Source organism: Calypte anna, chromosome 3 (genome assembly GCF_003957555.1).
Source record: "Calypte anna isolate BGI_N300 chromosome 3, bCalAnn1_v1.p, whole genome shotgun sequence".
NCBI classification, from domain to species: Eukaryota; Metazoa; Chordata; class Aves; order Apodiformes; family Trochilidae; genus Calypte; species Calypte anna.
The window spans coordinates 15,574,476-15,597,073 of NC_044246.1; the positions used below are offsets into that span (position 1 = coordinate 15,574,476).

The following is a 22,598-nucleotide window of genomic DNA, read 5'->3' on the forward strand; positions in this document are numbered from 1 at the left end:
AGTTCATAGAGGGTAAGAAAGGCAGATGAAACTTCAGTGCTGTTACAAGATTGGATTTAGACCCCATGCTAGCAGCTTAGTTTATATTGGTAACTTCCCAGCTGTCTTGTGAGTAATGAAACTGTCACATGTGCATGAGCAGCCATCAAGGTGCCATTCCCATGCTTTGGGTTGCAAACATTGCAGCTGCCTCACTAGAAATGGCTTTGCAAAGCCTTGTTTCCTCTGGGCCACAAAATCCAAAGCCAAAGTTGTCCTGCTCTGTCAGCTCTCAGAATCAGAATATTTATGGCTATGTCACCAACCACTGAAGAGCAGCCTGGCCTATCCAACCATAAACTAACCTGGCCCTTACCCCTGCCCACTGGGATGGAGCCATCATCTCAGAGTGACCTCCAGGGTTCTCAGAACAATTTTCTTTCATCCTCATTAAACACACTTTCTGACAGTGGCTCCAGACAGTACAGTATCATTTAAGAAAGCTATTAAGATTTTTGTGTAGTTACATGCAGTGCTGCCCTCCCAATTTTTATTGAGGAGTTGGTTGTTTTGTTATTTTCCCCTAAACATTCCCTTGTTATTACTTTATGTGATACTTTTTTCATCCATATTTCCTCCAGCATGAGTTGGATTTCAATCAACAAGTCCTCTTACGTTTTCGTTTCAAAATTTCTTTTGAGTCAAATCTTACAAGAACTTTTCCAGTTGATTCACACTTAGTCTTTTCTCCTCTTTTATTTTTGGAAATATGCCACTCTGGCCAAGTATGTGTTTACCCTGGGTTTGTGACTTTTAAACTTCATCCAAGTATCTGTAAAGAAAAATGTCAATGCAAAGCCCTGCCATTGTGCATTTGAAATGTTGAATGAATACAGATGAAGACATTTCTTTCTTTGCTGTTACATAACATGAGCTTCATATTCTTTCCATTTTCATTTACATTAAATCATTAAATAGCTTTTCTTTCTTCTTCTTCTTCCTTTTTTTTTGTGTGTTTGTTTTTTGTTTTTTTTTTGTTTGTTTTTTTTTTGGTTTGTTTTTTTTTTTCCTTCTTAATTAAGGGTCTCTTCTCCTCTCTTAAGCCCACTGTATCATTTTTGGTGACTATGAGGGAAAGCAAAGTTGTCCAGTGCTGTCACTCATAGTGGCTCAAGGCCTCTTTGCTGGTTACAGACTGCTTTCAAAATATTTGGCTCTAAGTTGTTAAAGGGTATAATGTACCTCTGAAATAAGTTATTGCTAATAATGATAAACTGCCTGTGCACTGGGGAGGAGAACTGACCGTCAGGTTTTAACCTTGACAGTTCTTTCAGTAAAGCTCCAGACTAGATCTGTAAAGGTATTTAAGCATTATCCTAGTTAATGTTTCAAGACCTAAGAAATCTATGCTTTGGAGACTGAATTTATTCTTTTCAGAAAAGACCTGGAACACTTAGTTTCCCTACATCTGCTGATTTAAAATGTTGAAAGGAGTGCTGAAATACCTTTGAAACAACTGGGCCAGTATTACTTTCTGAGCATTGTATTTTCTTAGAAAACTGTGTATGTCTAAATTCAGCTGCCTTGTTCAACTTGGTATCTCTCTCTTTGACTAATTTTTGGCATGTTTCCTTCTTCATTATTTGTGGCTGCTGTCTGCATAGGACCTGCTAACTAACCCCTCCTCCTGTAAGCAGGTGAGTATTGTTGTCTGCCTCCTGATCCTCTTGCAGTTGGTGGGAAGGTGAAGTCCAGCAGCCATGCTCTTAGGGGGTCATGGATCATCTCATGCTACTCTTTTATCTGCTCTTGCACCTCTGCTTTCTGGGTGAGGAGGGTGATACAAAAAATTCCTTTAGCTGTATTAGCTCTGTGATAGGAACTAGTTCCTGTTCTGTCACTTAGCTATACCCTCACTATGGTTTTCTTCTGGTGTTTGTAGTCCTCTTTTTGATAATCCTGAGGAAAAAAAGACCAGGGACATAGTAGAAAGTGAATGTGAACTCTTCCTTGACCAAAATAATAGTATCTCCAGTGAAGTACAAAAGGGGCTCTAAGAAAGCCTTCACTCCATCTGTTCCTACCAATGGTCCATCTGCTTTGGACAGTACTGAAGTCTCCAGATGTATTCAATAGCAACAGATTTTCTGTTAAGGAAAATATTTCTTTCTGTAGAACTGGAAGGCACTTTTGTTGGGCAGAAGGATTTGTGCCAGCTAAAGAGCAGAAGGTTTAGACTGGATTAGCCTACTTGACCTCAGACTACCAAGATCAAAAGTTCAGCGAAACAAAAAGTAGTGATACCAAGAGTTCTACGTCTTCCATATTGACTGTCTCTCAGTTTATTCATCATCATAAGTAAAATTCTTGGCTCCTTGGCAACACTTCTGGGAAGACCAATGTTTTCTGAAGAGGGTTGTTTAGATGTCATCACAAGTGTCTCTATCCTCACCAGCATTGCTCAGGAAATTGTATTTAAGAAGTCTGGTCAGGACCTCTACCACAGGGTGAAGCTAACACATGGCTCTGGGCCATTCACGGGCTTTTACCCTGGCAGTGGGCACCATGAAACAAGTCAGTATTGTAGAAATAGTTCACTGAAGTATTTATAATTACTGGAATATAGGGTGCTGCCATGGTACCAGACCATGAGTTCTGCAGCCAACCGAAATCAAACAGAATTTGAAACAGGACACCAATGTGATGAACACATTCCACATGTCTAGTCATCCCAGCACCAAGATATCTGTTGATTTTTAAATTTGCAATTAAAATCTCAAATCTTAACCTTTGAAACTCATATATAAAGTTATTCCGGAAGGAAAGCTGGTTAAGAATGATGGGATAAAACATAGTGGATTTATCTGTCAGATTGACAACAGCTCCAACTGTTCTTGCTTGTGTGCTTGGCCTACTTCACAAAAGCTGGTCACTACTGCCCCCTTGCTCCTCTTTTTTTTTGTGTTTAAAAAAAATGCAGATAGTCCATAAGCTATCTGTTTTCCTTCAGCTAAGTTTGCAGTCTGGCTTCAGTAAAACTCGAGGTTTCATCTGCTTTTGCTTACAGTCAACTCCAAGTATCTATAAATATCTCTTTCCTCAATGTGAGTTGAAGATAATATATTTTCAGATGAGAGTAGCCCAGTCTTTGTGACCAAGGAGTCGGCCACACCTGAATAGCTGAAGTTATTCATCTGTGGTGAATTCATCTTGCAGGCTGCAGAATTGGAAATGGGGTGAAGACTATGACTCCAATCCCTGCTGCATAGCTTTAGGGGAAGCCATCCAAACTCCCCCAAAACAAAACTCTGAAACAGTTTGGTTTTTTATCTTGGGATGGGTGCTAGTTGAAACTAACCAGGTGTGCTTGTCTGCAAACATTAGTTAGTGAGGGAGAGTGAAACTTTTCAACCCCAAGCACAGACCAGCAAGTACCCTTCTTACCTTCAACAGCTTCCTGACTCCCCATTCTCCTGTCTTCCTCTCTGAGGAAACTCTGGAAAAAACTGGCACTTCTACATGCCAGATTATACTGGGGGTGCTCTGCTTTTTGGTATTGTTAATTATTCTCTCAGAAATCATGAAGTTGCTCAAGGTCTATTTTCCCCCTTTTTTTTTGGAAACACTGATGTATCAAGTAATATTGCAGGTTTTTTTCTGCCAAGATGGGTACACCCAGCAGAACCACTGTTGCATGTCTTCAGCTGGAATATTGTACCTGCTTATAAATGCCACTTATTGGTGTTGGTATTGGCTCACTGCACCACATTTAAATGGGATTATAGGAATCCTTTGTATACCCAGAAGCAACACAAGTTCATTGTAACTGATCATATCAATAACTCAAATGACAACTAGCAGTATGAATCTACGATTTACGTTTAACTCTCAAATATTTGGGTGTCAAAATCTCCTGGAGTGGATTAGTCATGCTGATATAAGTAATCCCTGAGCTGCAAAACCTTGAGTCTTGAGAGTGAACTCTGGGAAGTACCACTGGATGCTTGTCATGATCTTATACCTCTCCCTGGGTATCTGCTGCTGACCTCTCTGAGGGACAGAAAGCTATTGTAGCTGAACTTTTTGATCCAACTCAGCATGCTTACTGTTATGTCCTAAGAAAGAAGTCATGTTGCTAATTTGATGAGTGCATTCAAAGATAAATTATACTGGTAAATCTCAAAATCCCAAGGCATGACCACATAGATATCATAGAAAGACATTTTTGAAGAAGTTCCAGCAGCAGCCAGTTGGGGAAATAAAAACTGCCCTGTTTCCAATTCCCTCTTCTCTGCTGGTAACTAGAGAGCTATTATCCAGGATTAACACCTTTTATCGTTACCTCTGTGTCCCTTTAAAAAGTGGTGTTGAAAGATACTCGAAGTAAATACAGAAAACACATCTCTGGAACTGAAACAAATTCACTGGCTCTGGTGTGTAGGCAGAACAAGGAGACAGAGATTTCTGGATGGTCAGACAGAGCTTGCAAATAGTTTCTCTCTGTGTGCTGTGGAGGTTTGGGCAACGATTTTCTTTTTCTTTTCTTTTTTTTTTTTTTTTTTTTTTTTCAGATGATAATTTTGACAATAGTGAAATGCATAGACCCTTAAGAAGTAGTGTTTTCTGTATTATTAAATGTCTGAGTTAATTTTAAAAACAAGAGGCTAGTTGAGATGTCGATGTTGACTATTTAGTAAGTTTCATTTAGTAAGATGAATGCCATCTGGTCCTTCTGTTTCCATCTCTCATATTGTATGGATTGGACTGTTCCAGTCACAGCCTTAGGAGATGATGGAAGGATTTTTCCTAATTCAGGTGCAGCCTTTCAAGAATGAAGTGTAAGTCCTGCAGGAGGCACCTGCTGAAGGACATACTGTGAAACCAGTGGGCATACAAAGTCCCCAATTTCCCTGTGATACCAGTTGTGCACAGTAACAGAATAATAATAACACAATTGTTGATAGAATGAGTCCAATGGGTCTGAATCACATCTAGTATTTAGAATCAAAGGCAATCTTATAGGTGGCTATGAATGACTTCTTTGTCTAGTAATACAGATTCTCCCTACATGTTTTCTGTCCTTCCTGTTTTTCTCTCACCATGTGGGTGGATTTTCTGAGGTTGGGTTGGGTTATTTTCATTACCCTCAACTAAGTCTGTCAGTCTCAGGTGAGAAACATGATACTGATTGTTTCCCTCCCCCCTTTTTGAATGATATACAGAAAGAGATGGGTTCAACGGAAGACCTTTACCTCTCCACACGAAAGGTGAAAGAGCTCTCTGTGATTGATGGAAGGAGAGCCCAGAATTGTGTCATTCTTCTTTCCAAGTAAGTGTGCTAAGCCTTAGCTCACAGGGTATCCTGTGGTCAACACAGAGGCAAGAGGGGATGGAATTAAACAAACGAGCTTGTTTCTTTTCTCAACTACACCTGCTGCCTAATAGCCAGGCAGAATACAGAGCTTAAGAGAAACCTCTTTTGTAGTACCATAAAAGCACATGTGTCTCTGAAGTGTTAGCTCACTTAATAAACATGTGCACACACACTTTTTGTGCATTAAACAGAAAGACAAACACCAAAAGGTATCTGAAGACTCATCACCGGAAAATTAGCAGTACTCGTGGGTGGGTGAAAGCATCTCGTTGTCGGTGCTCACACCTCACCATAGGTAATGTGTCCCCTTATGCTCTGTAGATGTCATTTGTCTCTGGTTTGTATGTTTTTATTATGTGTTGCTCTTAACATCTCCCTGGAATTTAGCAGATCTGAGTTGTGTTCATCTTTGTCATTTTTGAGTCTCGGTGAGAGGAGTGGGTAAATATGAAAGGAGGTACTCAGGAATGGTCCTTAATTTGTAAATTAGATTTCAGAAGCCAGGAATTGCCTTTGCATCCTCCTGCAATGACTCTGATACCTTCAGAGGCTGTGTCATAAGGTCCCTCTCTATGCTTTTCATCTCAACATGAGTACTGGACTGGATGTTTGTCAATAAACATCAAATTTGTGCAAACACAGATCCACCTGAGAAAGCTGCCTTTCCTGCAAGAGGAGAAATGGCAGGGCTGGTGACAGATCCTGGGAAAGATGTGGCAGTACTGAGAAATAAAATTATTTCCCAGGTCAGTGGAAAATGTGGCTTCATAAGGATGTGTTTGCTCGTCTGCTCTAGCAAACTAACAGTTAAAAGCAAAGTTGCAGCCAGACCACCAGGACTGGATTGAGTTCTTTCCATTGCTTAGGGGAACCCACGGAGGCTCTCATTATGCTACTTATGTGGCATTAGCCTTCATGTCAGCAGGACCCCCCTGCATCCACACCAGCAATGAGGGAAGGTTTTCATTTCTCGCTCTGCAGCAGTTGCCAGCTCAGGTCTTTGCTGGTGTTGGCAGCTGACTGCAGACCGGGGGCAAAGGGATGGGAAAGCATAGGGGCAGCCGTGTCATGCTGTTTGACAGACCTGCTCAAGTGTTTCTGGGGTTCAGATTAACTCGTGTAAATACAAGGAACACTTTCCAGAAGTGGTAACATAATGTATGCAGGTGGCTGGGCTGAGGAGGATCCAGGAAGGTATCCAGGACTTGGTATGACACTAGGCATTATTTGTAAATGCTTTCTATCCCCAAAATAACTGCAGTGTGAGTGAGAGCAGTACCTGGTTTTCACCATTCACCTCTTCTGCCATGCAAGTCTGGCCCATTCTTACCTGAGAAGAATCCTTTTAATGGTGAGAGAAAGAAAGGACAGTCTTTCTGGTTTGCCTGTTTACCTGGTTTGCCTCCAACAAGGTGGCACTGAAGCATGAACCTTTCACTTCAGGGTACACAGAGTGTGCTTACTCCCAGTGTGCCAGAATCCAGCCCACCTCAAATTGGTAGTCTGGACTCAAACCAGAGGTGAAGAGCTGTGTTCTCCACAAGGAAATATCCTGACCTTAGTCTTAGCAGGCCTAACATGGATGAGAGATTTGGAGGCTGAGATCACTGTCCTAAAGGATCCTGACAGTTTGCTTTGTGCCCTGTTAACTTCTCTGTGTTGCACTGTGAGAAACACTGGTCACCAGGTCTATCACTGTCTCAATCATCTAATGTCTGTAATGAAGAATGTTACACCCAAGAAATACGACATACTGGATCAGGATTGCTATTTCTCTCTAGATTTCCCTTTTAAAGCCAACTAGAAAAGCAAAAGTGTTTGGGAACTAAAATGGCATCTCTACATTTATGCCTTTTCCTGTTCTTTGTGCTTATATGATTCTATTATTAAAGACAGCAATTGGGAGGATTGGCTTCAGATGATAATGTAAAAGGCTTTATGACCCTTTTGCAGTTTTTTTCATTACCCTGCTTTTTCCTCCTTTAAGTTAAACCCTGAAGGAGGGACACTCCCAGCCAAATCATCCCTGGCTGCTGCCATGCCCTTGCTGCTCCTGCAGTGCACCTTACACGTGTGTGCATGTGGCTGTGCACACACACATGCAACAAGAGGGGATTTAAAATTGGTGACAAAGAGAGTTTGTGCAGCTCTGAGTTGTAGCCCCAGCTTTCAGGTTGCCATGGTATCTGCCAACAGCTGTTTCCAATTGACTCTTACTGTGCATATATCCCTGTAGTTTATTCCCTCTTTGTTTACACTGAACTGTCGTGTGCTTTAAAGTAAAATAGCTGCATGGGCTGGGTTTTCTTTCCCTCCACTACTCAAATGTTTTTGTTTTACTAACACTGTGTTAGGAGGGGTCAGGCAGAGCTCATATTTCATATGGTCCAACAAGCCAAAGCCTAGCGAGATTGAGAAATACATGTCTCTTCCTTTCTTTCACAGAGAGATCAGAGCATGGTAGACTGAGAAGACATGAAAACTAAATGGCTTGTTGATTGTTGCTGATAGTTAACAGATTTTTAAGCCTTTCTTCCCATTCTCACCTCTTGTTTTCATTTTTAAAAAAGTACTCTTTTTCAATTACTTGATAGCTGCATCTCTCAGTTTTCCTGCAGTGGAAGGATGTAACTGTCCTTGCTTAATGGAGCCTGATGCATCCAGAATGGATTTCTGTCCCATAGGCTAACTGGAAAGGTTTGAATTGGTGCAAGAGCAGTTTATCTCCCAGTATTTCCAGTAGGCCATAGTTCAACAGTGACATGGAAACATCTTTGTGTGGTGAGTCCAGGCACCCACTACCTTCAAATCTGGCTTTCTTAATGGTGTTTCCAGCATACAGTTATTTCTGTCATTTCTGTCTGGAAATATGTTATCCCCCATGAATTCCTGATGTCTTCCTTTTCCACCAGGCTGGACATTTAATGTCAGATTTGTGTGGTCTGGAAGAATAATCCCAGATCCCCGTATTTCCCTGATTTCACAAGGAAATTTCCCTGACCTCCTTCACCAGCGTGGCTTCTCCCTGCCTCCATTACCTGACTAATGGGTAGTATTTTCACTGCTGTAGTGTTTTTGTTGTACCATATATTTAAATGTTCTTGAAGAACATTAAATGGTCCTTGCAGAACAAGCCTAAAATAGATCTATTTTACTGTCTTTCTCTGTGAAATGCTCTGGAGAGGTCCAGTTCTATGAGACACGTTGTTTAGAAAAGTCTGATTTTATACTTACAGAACTTTTTTTGTGCATGAATTCCAGCAAAATCGTTATGTCAGTGTTCTTTTGAGATGTGTTTGTTATTCCTGTAGCCCAGCTACTCAGCAGCAACCCTCTCAAGAGGCTGGAAACAGTAGGGATGCTAGCACAATGTCATAAAACCAGCAGTAGCAGAAGGCAGAATCTGACTACACACAAATATTTTTAAATGTGAATATGACAACAGATAGATTCTATCAGCCAGCTTTACCAAACATTTGTGACTTTCATGATTGTTGATTCAAACACCTAACAATAAGGGGAAAAAAAAAAAGGACTTCACAGCATTTCCAACCAGAAAACTAAAGAGACTGAGTATTTCTCTCACAGAGCTGTGCTTCCTCAGTGCTTTTAAACCCTGACAAATCAGACATTAAGAGGACAAGCTATTCAGCTTATTTCAGTCACTATGTGCTGCCTCTGCTGTCCCCCCAGGCTCTGTGTGCCTTTCTGCCAATGTTCACCCTTATTTCATGGTAGGTTCCAAGCACTGTGATACTTTGGGGTACAGATCATATCTTGATACTGAAACAGCTCATTGAACTCAGCAATTAAGTGGCTCAATGTGCTGTCTTGAAAGATGCTAGACAATAAATAGTGCCCCCTAGGCTCCTGGTTAAGGTCCCCAACAAATGGCTTTGTCTGCTGTTTTGAGTGTGTTAAACCCCAAGGTTAGACTGAACTCATCAGCTGGTGCCATTCTGTCTTAGATCACAACCAGTAACCAGTAGGTATGGTTGTGGTAAGATGAACTACAGCTTCATTAATACATCATTTTAAATTGGGGATTCCAGGCTTTACCCTGCTTTGCTCTGCTTTCCTCAAAAAGACAGCCATTCCCAGTTTCTCCTTGGTAGGAAATCAAGAGTATTTGGATGCAAAGTAGCTTGGTCACTGATGAACTTTTGCTGAAGGAGAAAAGGCAAAGCCTGTTTCTTTATGCATTTGGCTGAATACTTTCCACAGTGAAGTGCTGAAAAGGCTCTGGTGGAGTTTTTTCCTGAAATGTTGATATAGTGATGTAAGATGTACTAGATACAGTGTCCCAGCTGTTGTCCCCAGATGTTTAAGGCACTGCCTTCTTCACTGATGGGTGAAGTAAGATGCTGCTGAAGTAAGATGTGAAAAGAGTGATTTCATCTTTCTGTCTTCTGGCTGAACATGTATTGAGAGCAGCCTGACTCCTGAACACTGCTTCTGAGAGCAGGGGTACATTTCCTTTTCCTGCCGTTTTTGGGTACTGATGATGAATATTCCCAAAACATAACTATTTAGCAGCCTGCAGCTTGGCAGTTGTACAGAGCCCTAGTAGAGCTCATGAGTTAAAAAAGACTTATGTTCCAGTCATAGAATTTGGGAGGGAATTGACTTGTAGCTTGTGTGAAATGAGTTGTGGAGATGGGGAAGTCTGCAGTCAGTAAAAGCTAAGATTTGGGTGAGCTGTACAAACTGGCCTTAAGATGCATCAAAGTATCAGTCAGGATCTCTCACTTTCACTGTCATTTTCCTCTTCAAAAGGAAAAGTGAGAATATGATCCCTGTAGTACAGGCGCTTAATGTAGCTGCAACAAAACCCTGAGTTCCCTGGCCGCAGGCAAGCAGACGTCTTTCTCAAAAGCTAAGCAATATCCAAAAAAGAAACCATGAAGTAACTCTTTTCTCTGAGAGGGAGATAGTTAATGAGTGACAAGTATTCTGCTTTGATCCATGGGAGGGAGAAATGAGGGGGGGAGGTTACTGTGAGTTAAATCAATGGGTATATTTAAGGAGGAAAAATGAGCAAGCACTGGATGTCTGTAAGGGAAGTTGATGTAAAACTGCAACATGTCTCACAGGCATGTTCAGAGTCAGGCTGCTGGCTTTCTCTGAGAGGATGAAACAATAAACCACTTGATGTCTGCAAGTGAAGCTGGTGTTAAATCAGCCGAGGTGTCCTGGGGAGGTTAGTGATGAATTACTCTGCAGAGTCAATAGAGATTATTTATGAAGCCGGAGGGGATAGAGGGAGGCAGTCTAAGTACCATATCAGAAATTATTTGTTACTTGTTGAGCTTTAACATAGCTTGAAGATGACTCAAGCAGTTGGGCTTCTATATGCTGCCACCAGATGTAAGGGTGGGGGAAAAAGGAGGGAGTATTTGCAGTAAAGATCCTTCTCCTTCCTCCTGTGACCATTGTCAGGTTTCTGTTGAACAAAACCAGTCAATATCTGGTGCCACGAATGAATGCACTGCAGCTGAGGAAAGGGGCACTGTGTTTTCTGCTGGTCACATTTACTTCCTGACTGCTGATGCCAGGATCCATGCTTTGGTGAAGCATAAGATAGGGAGAATACAACTTGAATTGTAAGTTGTTCAAATTGAGCTGTCTCCAGCAGCTGGAGGAAAGTGTCTGGATTGTCAGAGCTTGTAAGAAAGTCATTGCAGACTTTCCAATAGATGCTGAAGTGTAACTTCTGTAGTGTAAATTTTTTGGCCATAATTCCACTTTAATTTGCTGTCTGTCCCATGTGAGTTTTAGGCTCTGAGGGATGCTTCTATTCAGTTTCAATGGATTTTATGTATCTGCTTTAGGTTCCTCTTTAATCAGTTCACCTGTTTCTGTTTTAAAGCAGCACATCTGTTTCACATTACTGCTGGCCATCTTTAGGATCTGCTGCATGGCTGGGCATGAGTTTTGAAAATACAAGAAGAATCACTTGATTAGCAATTGCTTGGCAAGTTATTCAGCTACTTTTTAAGTGGGAAGATCCCTGGTTTGTGCCATTGATGCTTACAGCTCTTGAAATCCATCCTCCCCTAGAAGATGAACATACCCAAGTTGGAAGAGTGTTTTGCTGTGAATTCTTCTGTGCTTTTAATTGGATTGGTAATAATTTGGGATGCACACCTGCAGGCACCACAACCCTCTTGCAGGCCTGTAAGTGACTAAGTTAAACTGCTTCTCAGCAGGGAGATGGCAGGTTTTCTGCTTCTCTCTACTGTGGGCTAAACCCCTCAGGCCTGATGTTTTTCTGCTGATGACAGGGTACAAAATCATACAAGGTATTAAAGTGTTTGTAGAGCTGTCTGTCCTTTGGGCTCTCAACTATTTTTGAACACAAAATGTTTTCAAGTGTATTTAGTGCTGATGAATGGCAGCAAACAGAGGGGCTTGGTAACTGCTCAAGTCATTTGCATGAAAAAAAAAGAAAGTTATTGTAATTCTTTTTATCTTTGTTGACAGTAGCAATAAAAAAAAACACCTTGTTGTTCATGAGTTGGCTTCTTGCATACCCACTGACAAAACTCTGTGCCTGTGTCACAAGACACAACTAATCTGCAGATTTGACCTCCAAATTCTGGAAAAGGTGCATTCTAAAGGAAAAATAACTAATAAAATTTAGCACTTTAAAAACTGCAGGCACCAAATTGTATGGACACATGTATATTGTACTGTTAGGAACCAAGCCCACACTCACCAATACTCTTCTCAGCCCCCATGTAATCACAGCAATTGATCAGTACAGGGAATCATACAGCCATGGACTTTACAATTCATTATTATTAAAGTCAGGAAAAACCCTTCAGTTTTCTTATTGACTGTAGAGCTTTGTGCATAACACCCCATTGTTTTGATCCTGAGTCAAACTGATGACTTTTCATTGTAAAACTTCTAATCCTTCTGTGTCATCCAAGTGGGGCCCAATTGAGTGGCTTTCTGGAAATTCAGTAGCCTTAGCTGATATCAGTTTGCCCTCCTTGACAAAAGCAGATAGAATGACCAGCTAGGAACAGGTTGAGAGCAATTAGTCCAGAAGTGTAATATTTAAAAGCTTTCAAATGTCTGCTGATTCACATTCATCCATTTGACGGCTGTATTGGGCAATATTAAATTTTTTAAAGTTTCTAAATTTAATAGTATTTCCTGTCTGTAAAAATAAAACTCATTCCTTTGCATTTACCTAGTTCCAAAAATAGTTTTATCCAAATGGCAATAGCAATGTGATATTTCAACATGGAATTTCTTACCACTGGAGACAAAAACATTCTGCCTCATGTGTCAGACTCTCATTTACATTTGAATTTTGTCTTTCTGCTATCAATTAATTATACTGATTGTAGAAGGTCCATGGAGACTGCTGACTTCAGTCCTCAAATATTTCTTTTCACGCTTTCCTATTTCAGTCCCAAATTTGAGATTTTCTTGTGGATAGTCTTTCTTTTATGGTTCACTTTGTCCTCCCCTACTCTCCTGAAATGACTGATGAGGGTGTCATGAGTTGAGGGTGAAGTAGAATTTATCATTTGTGCTTTTGTTGGTTGCCATCTGCACTGAGAACCACCAACTTTGTTTCATGTAATGTATCAGACCTTCCAATAATCACAAATTTTGACTCCTTCAGGTCTTCTCTGGATTTCAGGTGGAGAATTTGAGTTTTTTAAAATGATTCTGGGTTTTGTTGAAACTAATGACCCATACTCATTGCACTTATTGTACAAATCTGTACAACAGATTGACAGGAATAGGTGGGAAGGAGATTGTAATTTTAATACCTCAGATAATATTAATAAGCTCTTGTTTTCAGTGTTTGTTTCATATTGGATATGAAACATCCATATGTAGATGCCATCAATTCCTTCTCCATCTGTGAGTGCTGACAGGGTAAAATTACCCAGCACAACCAGTCTTTTTATAAGAAAAGACTTCCTCAGATCTTTAAGGGAAATATCAGTCCCATTACTCTGGGATATCCATTAATATTCCCAAACTGGGGTGTTGCATGGGCTCACAGTCACATGAGGGGTTTGAGGGGTTTGACTACAGCAAAAGTACTTGATGAGGGAGGGATCTGGTGGAAGTTGGAAGCACTTTGGATCTATGAGGACCTGATTGTTCTTAATCACCACCTCATTTTTGATACAGGTGTGATTAGATGATCTAGAAAGTCTCTGCCTTTGGAGTCAATTTGTTATCTTACTGAATACTCTGGAAAAGGATCATCACAGTGGAGCTTCTCATGGTTATTTTGTGCCTTTTTAGGGCAGCTTTTAAGGCTTCCTACTTTGTGAATTGTCAGTCAGTTAAATTTTGCACTAACAATACAATGTTGATGCTGTTTAAAGGCTGAAGCTGTCTAATGAAGAAATCAGACAAGCAATCTTGAAGATGGATGAACAGGAAGACCTAGCAAAAGATATGCTTGAGCAGGTGAGAAAGATTACAGTCAGATATATCTTATTCTTAAGTCCTTTACTGCCTTTTTTTCTCTAGTTAACACAAGATGTGTGTAATTACAGTTAGTGTGAGGCTTCTTGTCATGTTTTCTCACCTGTGAGAAAATGTTCTCATAGTTTTTTCCATCTCTTCTTTACACTGCTGATTTTTTTTCATTTGTTTGTTTTTTGTTTGTTTGTTTTTTCTTTCTCTTTTTCATATCCTCCCTTCTTCTGCAGTGGAATGCTATGAACCAGACCACCTAGGTCAGTGGTTAATGAGAACTAGAAAGGATCTCACTCTCTAACTAGAATGGTTAAAAAGGGAGTTTAGGACTTTTGTCACCTGCAGTTGTTTCACAGCATAGCTTGTGTGGAAAAGACCTTCAATTAACCCCCATTGCCCAATTTCCTTCCTATATAGAGGGCAAGATTATGCTTTGACAAAAGATGCATATGATGAAGTTTCTTAGCAGTTACAAGAAGTAACTGTTCATTATAATAAAAAATATTAAAATATTATAATTCTGAACTGCCTGACAAATGTGATTCCTTTCTTGTGCAGTCAGAGTATTTTGTTGTGTATAAAAAGCTTTTTCATTCTGGAAATATATAACCTACATGTTATCTAAACACTCACAGCAGCTCTAGAAGTCACCACAAGCTTCTGATGGTGCACACCTTTGAATACTAAACTTTTGAGGAGTGGAATAAAATATTAAAAATTGGTAAAAAAGCAAAGATAAGTCTTGTTGGCAGTTTTTTGTGGGTCTGTGCTGAGACTTAGTGCATGGCAATATTTATAACCATACTGAAGTACAACTACTACTAGATATGTCAAAAATCTGTTCAAGTATGAGCTTTTAAGGTCAGCATATGAATAGCAGCCAGTGTCAGACATGTATCCAGTCCCTTGGTTATTGTTTATTGTTTCAGCAGCGTAGGGCAGATCCAAGAGGGAGATAGATGAGGCTTTGTGTGGGTACTTAACACTGAGTGGGACACATCCTGCTCTTTTTTGCACCAATCTAAACTGCCAGTAATGCTGTGGGAATCAAAGTTGTTTCTGTACTTCCCCTTGGGTAAGTTGCAGTAGCATTTGGCCTTTAGGGCTTAGAAATGGGAAATTCCCCAAAGAATTAAAAATTAATCTACTGGGGTCACTGAGGGATAAAGACACAACAGCAGGCAAAGGTTTAAAAAAGGTCAGGTTTGTAGCCACAGCTGCACTTTTTTGAAGTTACAGTCACATGGCTGAGTCAACGTAATGCTTCCCCTTGGTAGCAGAGAAATGTGAGGCCCCTTTCCCTCCCCATCAGGGTTTGATTTTGGCTTTCTGTCCCTCTCTACTTTTCCCTGGATCTCTCATCTCAGTGTCTGGTTTGTGTCTGCCATTCTAGTTGCTGAAGTTTGTACCTGAAAAGAGCGATACGGACCTGTTGGAGGAGCATAAACATGAAATAGAACGCATGGCCCGGGCAGATCGTTTCCTCTTTGAAATGAGCAGGTCTGTTTGATACATTATGGGGAAGTGCACTGAGGGCTTCTTGCAAGCAGCTGTAATTGTTATTGAAAATGGATCATCTGGCACTGAGGGAGAATGTGCAAGAGATTGTGGGCCAGCATTATACCCTGTGCTTGCCAGAAGCCCACAAATGTTACAAATGTTTCCGTTCATGACACAAACTTTTATTGATGATAAGCACTCTTCATGCTGTCATTTAAGGACTAGTCTCCTGATGACAAGCAGAAATCTATCTCCTCTGCCTAAACTTGTTCACAGAAAAGGTAATTTGGATTCACCTCTATCAGATGTAGTGTAGCCAGAGGTCAGGATTTTATATAGATCCTTTTTCCATTCGGCTGTCCTATCTCCTCATCCTCTGACCTTGTTCCAACATTGCTACACTGCAAGTAGGATTAACATCTTATTTTGCTAATTGAGATGCAGCTGACATCTCCTGTGACTGTCAGATTTGGAGGGTAACGAGAACTCTTCCACCTCTTTTTTAGTTATGATCAAAACATGCCTGGAGATCTTCCATTTTCACAACAATGAATTGCTTGTGTAGTGTTAGGTGTTTGAACTATGCTGTAATCCCATGCATAAACCCTGTGGGTCTTGACATCCAGCCAGTAAGTTATGTTGGCAGCATACTTGATTTGGTCTTCAAATACGTTTCTAGTTCAAGTGTTGTTTTTCCCCTACCCTTCATGCAGGATTGACCACTATCAGCAGCGGCTGCAAGCATTATTCTTTAAGAAGAAGTTTCCAGAGAGACTGGCAGAAGCCAAGCCAAAAGTAGAAGGTACAGTTAAAGCTTTTGCTAAGAGCTGAGTAAAGGTGCTGGGAAGGTCAGAGAGGCCATCTTCAAAGGAGATGTGCAGAACTTCTATAGCCAGTGAATCTAAGGGATGTCATATGATAAGAAAGGAAATCTACCAGACACTCTTCTTGGATTCTGACTTAATATAGTCAATGTCATAATTGTTACACTGTAAATATGACCTTACAGATGTGATGGTGTCCTACTAGGCTGTGCTAAGCTGTCTCTAGCTTCTAGACCTTTCTGTGCAGGTCAGCCTTTCCTCCCCACCCCCAAGTCATTGCACCTTCCCTCTCCCTGGGCCAGTTAGAACAGATACCTCAGGACCATGATATTCTGGGAATAAGTAATTTAGCAGGAGGGAGAATGTATGGTTTCTATGCCAAATCCACTCTTATCACAGAGAAGAGGGGAGCATATTCTGCTCTGCATTTTCCAATATGCTCAGAACTTACCCCTGTCCTCACTGGCTATGGTTTAGAGTCTGATGTCCAGGAGGACACACTTGCTCCTGGTTTCAGAGGAGCATTCTGCAGGTTGGATGTAGTGCTTCTTCCTTCCAATTGACCCAGTTCTGGGCATGTGGGTGAGGGAACACACACAGTACACACACACAGGCTTTGTTTCAGCATTTGCTAGGCAATAGTCAAATGGGCATTTTAGGGAACTTCAAATTATGGGCTCAAGCATTTTAAAAACATCCACTATGCAATAACCTGTTTGGTTTTTTCTTCCCTTTTTTCAAGCTATTCTTCTGGCATCCAAAGAACTCATCCGAAGCAAACGTTTGAGGCAACTCCTGGAAGTAGTTCTGGCCTTTGGGAATTATATGAACAAGGGTCAAAGAGGAAGTGCATATGGCTTCAAAGTCTCCAGCCTGAACAAAATTGCAGACACCAAATCCAGCATAGACAGGTAGGCTAGAAGTCTGTAAATGAGTTAATTACTGCTGCATCTTTATCACATTAATAAAAGTGGCTTTTGTTTGGTTTTAGCTCTGTAGACCTTTCAAAATAATGTCTTATTTGGCATTTAAGTAGTGCTTTTTACTCTAAAAGATCCTTCAGCAGTTAAGACCAGCTGTTAACACGGCACTCAAATTCTGCTTTTTCTTAGGATAATGCACATCTGCTGTTGGATTGTGTTTCTGCAACACTATACAAAGATGACAAAACATAGTATTCCACAAATAATTGAAATAAGTTTGGAGGGGAGAAGGATTTCTATGGAATTTGCCCTTTATCCCGAAGTTTTATGACCATGATTTTGCAAGAAAGAAAACAGAGAAAACTCTGACCACAATTTTGTGTCTCCTGTGAAATATAGCATATGTTTCTGATGCAGCACTGTCATAAACTGGCTCTCTACCTGCACCAGAAATTGAACCACAAGGCATAGCTCAGAAATACTGAGTCTGGTTGTACTGAGAGCAGTTAAGGAAAATAGTAGGTTCTGGGAAGGTGGAACTTACTATTTATGGATATGGGCTGCAGATATTTATAGTTCTGTCCCATGTTTTGCCCCATATCCCATTACTGGTTGTGGAAATGAATCCAGCTGTGGCTGGGGACGGAATACCCCTCTGGGGCTCCAGCAGCACTATGGTTTTCCTTGAAGCTCTCCTATACTGCTTTCTACTAACTTGCACCTTCCTTGACTTGTGAGACCTGCTGAGACCATAGTTGTGGTGAAATGACTTCAGGCTGTGACAGAATGAATAATGGTAGTAAGAAGCCATAGGAAATTCATCCCTACTTAATAGAGTTTGAACTAACAGAGTTCTGTTTTGACTACTGCAATATCCTTTCCATATTCCAAGGCTAACACTTGTGTAGCTGGTGTTGAATGTTTTTCTGCCTTAATGTAGCTTGGCTTGATTTTCCATATATTAATAGTCCTGTGCAGATTCTGTTCTCTCACCAGTTCCCAGCTCCCAGGCTCTACTCTGTTTAAAGGGGTGGTCATCTGCTATCTTGCCTGTCAGTTAACTACTTAATACCCAACTCAAGCAACTGTTATGGCTGGGTTTTCGCTCTACATGTAAAGTCACTGATGCAAAATTCATCACTTTAAAATTTTTCTTAAATGCTCTCCTGCATGTCTCATACATCTCACTTCTATCCACTCCAGGTTGAGCTGCCTTTGCTTTTGCAGTAATGATCCTGACCATTGCTTGTGTGGATATACCTGTTCCATTACTATGAGAGTTTCCTTTGCAGCTTCTTCAGTCTTCAATAACCTTTTCCTCTTCCTAATTAACTCTTAGGTTCTTCTCCATGTTGCCTCTGAGAAGAACTTATGCTCCGTTGTGGGTTAATGTCATTTGAGTACTGTTAGTTGTTTATTCTCTGAAGTACCTGAGGCCAAATAGTAGACTGTGTTACACAATTTTCTGTTACACTGTTCACACAGTTGGATGAAAGTATGTTGGTACTTCTAGAATAAATCAAGGCACAATAAATTGCTTGAGGTTTTAGGGAGGAAGGTTTATAAAAGTGTAATTCATTTCAATCTGTGATGCTTGTCTTTCAATAACAAAGCTACCAACTGCTGATAAATTATTTGCTTTGTTCATTTAAGGACAAGTTCTACCCAAATGTTTTTGACTGAACTATCACAATTCTCCCATCATCCTTTTCCTTCTCACCACCATCTTCCTTCTTATTTCTTCTCCCCTTTCTTCTTCCTTATTTTTTTTTTTATTTTATTTTTTTTTAGGAACATCACACTATTGCACTACTTAATCATGATATTTGAAAAGAATTATCCAGATATTCTAGATATTCAGTCTGAATTGCAGCATCTTCCAGAAGCAGCAAAAGTCAAGTAAGTCCAGTGCTATTACTTGTTCCCAGAGCTGGAGTTCCCAGTGATTTCTCTTAACTTAATGATCATCAGTTTTTTCATTGTTGCCTTTCAAGCTCATGGCCAGCCTTTCAGCTGTAATGCCTTTATTCCACACCCTTGATGCTATTCAGATATACATCAATAGAGAATTTTGGTCTGAAAACATTTGCAGATAACTAAATTGACAGCTTTACTCAGATAGGCCTGTATTTACTTTATTCCAATTTATGAAAGACAAGTGAAAAATAAATGTAGGTTCACACTTAAAGGCATTTATTAAGGTTTTACTGGTGGTTTTGAGATGTAAACTACTATTCACCAAATGCTTGGAGGAGATGCCTGCAAACTCACAAATAGGTACTCACTAGTTACCTGGAAATGAAAAGTAATTTTTTCATACAAGTCTTAGAAAAAACCCTCATTTTTATATGATGAGCAGAAATTCATCACAACATGTGTATGTAGGGAAGCATGAATTAACATTAACAGTAGGGTTATATGCTCAGTTACAATGTAAGTTTGCCAGGACTACCATATGGTAGAAATGCAGTAGGAAAAAAATGTTTGGACTGTGAGAAAGACAAAAATCACAGGTAAATGTACTACTAATGGGACTTAGTAGTTAAGTGTGTCAAGAATCACATGTAGAGATAATCTGAGAGCAGAGTAATTAATGTGTGTCTTTGCTTGTGTGTCAGCTGATTATTGCAAGCCATCCATGCTGTACACAGTCCCTGCAGGAGGGTCAAGCTCAGCTCACAGGGCAGATATTCTGAGGACAATCCCCCTCTTCTTCCCAGGAAAATCCCAGTCTTTGGTGTGAACACAGGCGAGCAGAGTCTGCCTCATTACACATTTCATACAAAAAGCAGCACAGAGTATTAGCAGCCCCTCTCCCCGTGGTTTCTAAGCATCCGGCATGGCTGGTGCCAGGGGCTGGATACCAGACCAGGCCAGGCCAGGGGTCTGTTCTGCTGCACAGCTCCTGTACGCCTGTGTAACACTGCTCTTTTTGTTTTATCTGTACTCTGTCTGTCTCCCGTGTAGCCTGGTAGAGCTGGAGAAGGAAGTCAACAACATAAAGACCGGATTGAAAGCTGTTGAAGCTGTAAGTATCTGAAGGTTTCCAAAGAGCCATACTTAGAATATCTTATGCAGAATCAGGGGCACTATATATTTTTTGATAAGAGAAAGTGGGCTTTGTTTTTCCATTTCTTTCCATTCCAGAATACATTAACCAAAAAAAATAAAAAAAAACCAACAAACAAACAAAATTATAAAAAGAGGTAGGAACTCTGATATTTGCATCTTCCTTATACCATTGACATATGTGTGTGGCTTTGAACAGCCCCATGCATTTGCCTCCTCTGTGAAATGGCAGCTATTTCCCTACCTCCCACAAGGGCTGATGAGAGGAATGCCAAGTGAATATTTGCACAGCAGCTGAATGGGTAAATATTAAAGCTATTGTCACTATGTTAGTTTTTGTCTCTTAATATCTCTCATCATCTTCACAGATAACCATATTCTATCTCTAAGAACATTGCTCTCTTCTCCTCCAAGTACAGGAGCAAAATCCTACTTTCAGATTGGTGCAGGCATCTTTTGCCTGTTGTCTATACTAAAGCAATTGTAGTGCTGAGAGGCAAGGCAGAGGTGTTTGGAACATGGCAAAGTCCCTGCTGTGTTTAGCTGTGTTTTTTGCCCTTTCAAACAGAGTTTTATTACCCATGCTTCTTAATGTCCTTCTCTCTTCAGGACACTTCTCTTGTCTTTTTCAGCTCATGTCATTTAAATGCTAGTGGAGCATGACAGATGGGCAGTATTCGGCACTGGTACTGCTGGCAAAGGGGGAGGCTGTTCAGAATTATATTGTGTGGTTTCTGTGCAAGGATTACCTGTTTACAAGGAACTAACACAGGACTCTCCAGTCATTGTCACCTGCTATGAAATGCAGACTGATGACTTTGTTTTCTTTTCACCTGATCTGAGTTTGGTTTGGCCCAGGAGGTAGAGGGAAGGGATCTTGGTCCTGTCAGCAATCCCTGGGCTGTCTCCAACAGTAATTAGCCAGTGTTCCTTCTGTAAAAACACAAAATTTTCAAACCTCATTCTGGATTGTTGGGGTAAGAAAGAACACAACAATGAGAAGAGACACTCCTGCATACATGGAGTGCAGTGTTTGCTATTACAAGCACCTGTAAAGGGAAGGCTGACATGGAGTTCATGACATGGAGAGGCCCAGTTTTGGCGGGGACAGACAATTCCCTCCACTGAAATGTGAGCATCTACTTCTGTTTTTCTTTCTGTGATCTATTTGTCCTTTTGCCTTTGCAGCCAATTTTTCTTCTCTTTCCCCTGGTTTTCATGGGCAACCTCTCCTTCCCATTCAGTCACCATCTTCCACCCTCAGCCTTCTTCCTGTCAGGTATTTTTCATTTTGGCCTGCCAGAACCTCCCAGTCTGCTTCCTCAGTTCGTGGTTTTCTGGAGTGTAAAAAGCAGCACTATAGCAACAATAGGAGATCACTGTCAGGTGGAAGGGGGAGGAGGGGAAGGTGTGATTCTTGATTCTCTTCCAGCGTGTTCTGACCACAGCCTTGGCTCCAATGACTGAGAAGTTTCTTCAAGGCCCCTTAAGGATAGAAAGCTAAAAATAGTTTCACAGTCAGATGTTCTTGGAGGTACTACTAACCCTTTGCCTTCCTGGACTTGTAGCTTCTTTGTAAAAATAAGATGTATTCTTTTGTGAAGATACGAGTGCAGTTGTTGCCTTTGTGTAAGATGCTCCCAGGACAGCTAAGTAGTTCTTTGTCTTTTCCAAATCAGGAAGTGAATTCTCTAAGCCAAGTCCTCTCAAACAGCAAAAAGATTCATAACCACTGCTTAAGAAACCTCTGCCATGGCTGAATCACTTCATCTTCCTAGAGAAGCTGCAGCTCAGCCCACCAGAGGCAGTGCTACCTTCTGCTGTTCTAAGTAGGATAGACCATTGCTATAAGATACAAAGGAGGTTTTTTATTTTCTGGCATTTCTCTCTGTCTGATTCCATAGTCATGCTGGTTACATGTTTTTTGTTTTAGAAGAATTATTCTACAGGGAAGGACTGAATTTGAGATTGAGAGGCAGGCAAGCTAGCCTTAATTTTACTTTGGAAAACATTGCTTTCCAGTAACAGTCCCAAATGCCATAGCTTTCAACAGTGACTAAGATAACAGAACTGTTGTACTCATCTGCTATGGGGGGGAAGGGGAAGAAGTAAAGCAACTTGTAGTTAATATTAACTTAGAAATTAGAATGGGAAGGAGTGGCTGAAAAAAATATGCACATTTCTTAGAAGCATGTGAACTGACATTTCTTGTACTTGTAAGGTCTAATTCAAAGTGATTGTAACATAGAGACAATTAACTGGAAACTGATGTAACTGAGCAGTGCTCCCAGGACTGTCCCTTGTGATGTGTTAGGAAAAGCAGTGGAGAAGAGAATGTAATATAAGGCAGGGGAAGTAGCACTTCTTTAATGTGCACTTTTCTCTTGCTACCTTCTCGTTGCTTTTCCTGACCTTTTGCTGCCCGTGGCCTTTTCTTGTAGTGGTTGCATTCTCTTTCAAACTCGTATC

At 40.7% G+C, this 22,598-nt stretch overlaps 1 protein-coding gene across 3 annotated transcripts in view; it reads left to right on the forward strand.

Moving 5' to 3' along the window:
- Window positions 1-22,598, forward strand: part of DAAM2 (dishevelled associated activator of morphogenesis 2) — a 199,111-nt gene that overhangs the window by 159,241 nt on the left and 17,272 nt on the right. For 2 of the 3 annotated variants that reach the window (XM_030447860.1, XM_030447859.1), the window contains 7 exons: window positions 5,202-5,308; window positions 13,717-13,801; window positions 15,207-15,313; window positions 16,027-16,115; window positions 16,880-17,048; window positions 18,852-18,959; window positions 20,028-20,088. In XM_030447860.1, the coding sequence (XP_030303720.1) occupies window positions 5,202-5,308; window positions 13,717-13,801; window positions 15,207-15,313; window positions 16,027-16,115; window positions 16,880-17,048; window positions 18,852-18,959; window positions 20,028-20,088 (726 nt within the window). Of the gene's footprint in view, window positions 1-1,643; window positions 1,677-5,201; window positions 5,309-13,716; window positions 13,802-15,206; window positions 15,314-16,026; window positions 16,116-16,879; window positions 17,049-18,851; window positions 18,960-20,027; window positions 20,089-22,598 lie in introns of all 3 variants that reach the window. The other variant, XM_030447861.1, reaches the window with a different exon arrangement.